This window comes from Mastomys coucha, unplaced genomic scaffold (genome assembly GCF_008632895.1).
Source record: "Mastomys coucha isolate ucsf_1 unplaced genomic scaffold, UCSF_Mcou_1 pScaffold23, whole genome shotgun sequence".
NCBI classification, from domain to species: Eukaryota; Metazoa; Chordata; class Mammalia; order Rodentia; family Muridae; genus Mastomys; species Mastomys coucha.
In genome coordinates, this window is record NW_022196906.1 from 57,925,900 (window position 1) to 57,929,311 (window position 3,412).

General features: G+C 41.3%; 1 protein-coding gene across 3 annotated transcripts in view; it reads right to left on the bottom strand.

Moving 5' to 3' along the window:
- The window catches only part of Iqch (IQ motif containing H), a 177,594-nt gene that overhangs the window by 56,991 nt on the left and 117,191 nt on the right, over nucleotides 1–3,412 (bottom strand). For all 3 annotated transcript variants that reach the window (XM_031344193.1, XM_031344192.1, XM_031344191.1), the window contains one exon: nucleotides 1,911–2,031. In XM_031344193.1, coding sequence (XP_031200053.1) covers nucleotides 1,911–2,031 — 121 coding nt within the window. The remainder of the gene's footprint in view (nucleotides 1–1,910; nucleotides 2,032–3,412) is intronic.

Genomic DNA, 3,412 nt, shown 5'->3' on the forward strand with positions numbered 1-3,412 from the left:
AAAAAAAAAAGGTGGAAAGCAATCCAAGAAGACACACAGCATCAATCTTCACACGCATGGCATGCACACGCACTTCCAACATACACACACACACATACACACACAGCATCAATCTTCATAGGCATAGCATACACACTTCCAACACACACACACAGCATCAATCTTCACACACATGGCATGCACATGCACTTCCAACATACACACACACATACACACAGAGAGAGAAAGAAAGTGAACAAGGACCAGGACTTGCTGCTTTTTCTAAATAATAGTTAGGCAGTAATTTCTATTCATCTTCACAAACCATACTTAAAGCAATATCATATATAGTTAAATTCTAAGATTTTAGCAAAGGCAGTCATTTAAGAGACACTTTTGTCCAATGTCTATGAGTTTGGTAAGGGTAGTCCTAATGGATGTTAAATTTCAGAAGGAAAATGATTTTTTGAGGGGTGCATATCCAACCTTTACTTTATCTGTTGGGTTTGTTCAAGATGTTCTTTAAATGAGGTCTGCTATAGTGTATGACAACTGAATGCCAGTTGTTGGGGATTTAATAAGAGGAATGTAGCCAAATAGAAATGAGCAACTCAGTGAGTCTCAATGGTTCAGTTAACTTGGTGGTTTTGGCTGTCACTTATGATAATTCATCAATATCCTTTGTGATTTGCAAGACCACTTGAGATACCATATTGGTTTGAGTAAGAAATATTAATGAAATAACTTATATTTCTTTAGTAGGGCATCTGCCACACTCTTCCCAGTCAATGTATTCCATAGCCAATAGGCCTTTCTGACAAGTCCCTTTCACACAAAGGGCTGAGTCATGCTCCTGATGAGTAGATTCACTGGCTCTGGCCAAGATCCTACAGAAACAGGGATAGACTTTCTATGGGACCTTCAGTGTGTTGGTAGATTATTTGGGGTTATCTAATCTCTTGTTCCTTGGGCTTCCTGTGGTTTGAATAAGGGTTATAGCAGTGTCCATCCATGTTAATGATGAAGTAAGTTAACGTGTATCTGCTTAGGATGATGTTGGCATATAATACCTACTGTGTGCTCAGTGTATCTCACTGCTGTGCTATTATTGTTGTGTTGCGGTTATCACATGATAGCACCATCAGTTTATCATTATATATCAAGGCCAGTATACTATTATCATCATCCCTTGACAGCAGCAAGTAGATGTGTTGAGCAGTGTAAAGCAATGTGTGTTTTACATTGCGACCTCCTACAGAGGGAAAGCCTTTGCCTAGATGTATCCTTATGTGGCATCCCAGAGGCCTCTGGGACTGCAGATATGCTTTATTTGATGTGTTCATTTCCTCATTTATCACTGACCTCCCAATGCCATTAAACGTGAGGCTGAGGAAGGAGGAGTAATGTGAAAGGAACGGAGTTCAATTTTGTTCCTAGACTATAGAGGAGTCTGGTTTGGAAATGCTACCTTTCTGAGCTATGCCATTCTGCTCTCCTAGAAAATAGGAGAGAAATGTAGATATAGTAAAGGCCTTTTGCTTTCAGTCTGTGATAGAAGCTTTCCCATTTCTATTCTTGAATTTTCCCAACAACCACATGCAAGGAAACCGGATCTCTGAGGACTGTTCAAGGTTTCTGATGTTGTTCAGATGGAGGGCCTCTGTTTAAGACAAGTCTGGTATGAGAAATGCCCAGACCCTGACTTCTGCATGGCATGCTTGGTACGCTCAGTTTCTATTTACTTAGGAGGCTAGGTACAAGGTAAATATTTAGGCAGTGCTTGAAAAGAACTAAGTCAACGGCAGAAGCATTTTCTACACCAACATTGGCTGATGTAGAGTATTTGAGCTGGCCCTGGCTTGACCCAGAACTAGAACCTAACTAAGCTTGCACATACTGGTCCTCAATAGGAACTTTACAGTCTTATTTACCTTGAGTGAGAAACATGTGGAGGAATTTCCTCCATGTCGGGAACCGTTTCTCATTGACTAGCTGTACGTGCTGTGCTAAAATGCCCGCCAGCTCCTCAGAGATCTTCACCAGAGCTGACTCCTGCAGAAACAAATTAAATAGAACCACAAGCAATTTTACTACAGAAATGAAAACTGCTTGTGGAGTGATTAAAAACCAGGCCTCCAACAGGCAAAACAATGTGGTTACTGTTTACCCAGAGCCAGAAAGCCATTTTGAGATTGTTCCATTTTTCCAGACATTTCACTTTTCATATTTCAAAGTGATTCCCCCCTCCCCAAATTTGATGCTAATTGTGAATATTGTCTCCAAAAGGCACCTTGTACTGGTCATCAGTAACCCAGGCTTCAGACCTACCACAGCCTGACCTGCAGAGTATCCTCTGCCTCTACACTCTGTGAACCTTAGTTTCTCATTGTGTCAAATGAGAGCTGAATAGCTTATCCTTAGCTCCTTTAGACAAGAACAGTTTTATTCTACAAATCTTACTGCACTTGAGCCTAGGAGGAACAATCAAGTTGGTGAGGCCTTTCTTTGACACTGCCATCTCTTTAATCTGTGCCCACTCTGTTGGTGGATAGCTGTCTCTTCCAGCTTTGACAGGAAAGCCTAAACTCTTGGCTGAAACTTTAAAGGTGGGATTTGAAGTGACAGGACAAGTTCTAAAGACAGCCTTAGGCAACCTCAAATGCCTGCAGACCACAGTGTCACAGGGAGGCTTAGATTTTTTTTAAAAAAACCTACTTTAATAAGGGTTCTTAAATTCTTCAACCTCCCTTATAGCCCAACGATCAAAGGTAGAGGAGGAAGATGGTTAATAGTACAAGGCAGATGTAGGCCTGTTTAGAAGTAGTTCTTTTGAGGTGATTTTAATCCTCATTGTCAGAAGTCTGGTCCTTTCAAATCAGTAGCAGCAGCTTGATCCAGAAGAAACCAAGAGGCTCTGCTGGTCAGCATGAGTTCTTTGTTGTGTTTCTCTCTACCAAGTCATGACAAGTGAAGATCGGTGAAAAAGCAAGGTGAACCAATGCAATAATGTTGTTATCGAAGACCGGAGTCAGTGAAGACCAATGAAGACCAGCAAGGTGAATCAATGCCAGAGTATCATCTTCTGTCTGTTGGTTATAATTATGCCCTTTCTAAACATCATGTGCACTCTCAAGTATCTGCCCCAGCAAAAACCTCACATGCTCTTTTACCAGAGAGCTTCCAGGAAAAACACGTGTCCGCTTCAGCAAAACAAGTCTCATAAGACAGTGTCCAGAAAAACATCATAAGACACAAATAAGTCTCCAAAGAAACCAGAAATTCCCATTCCAGTCACCTGTCTAGCTATATGGGTCCCTACCTCTATCATTGTTGAGATGATCCAGAGACGACAGAGCCTCCTATGAGGAGTGAAAACCAGTAGGAAGTTCTCATGTCAATAGGAAGTCTATCTGTTTACGTAAATGGTGTGGCT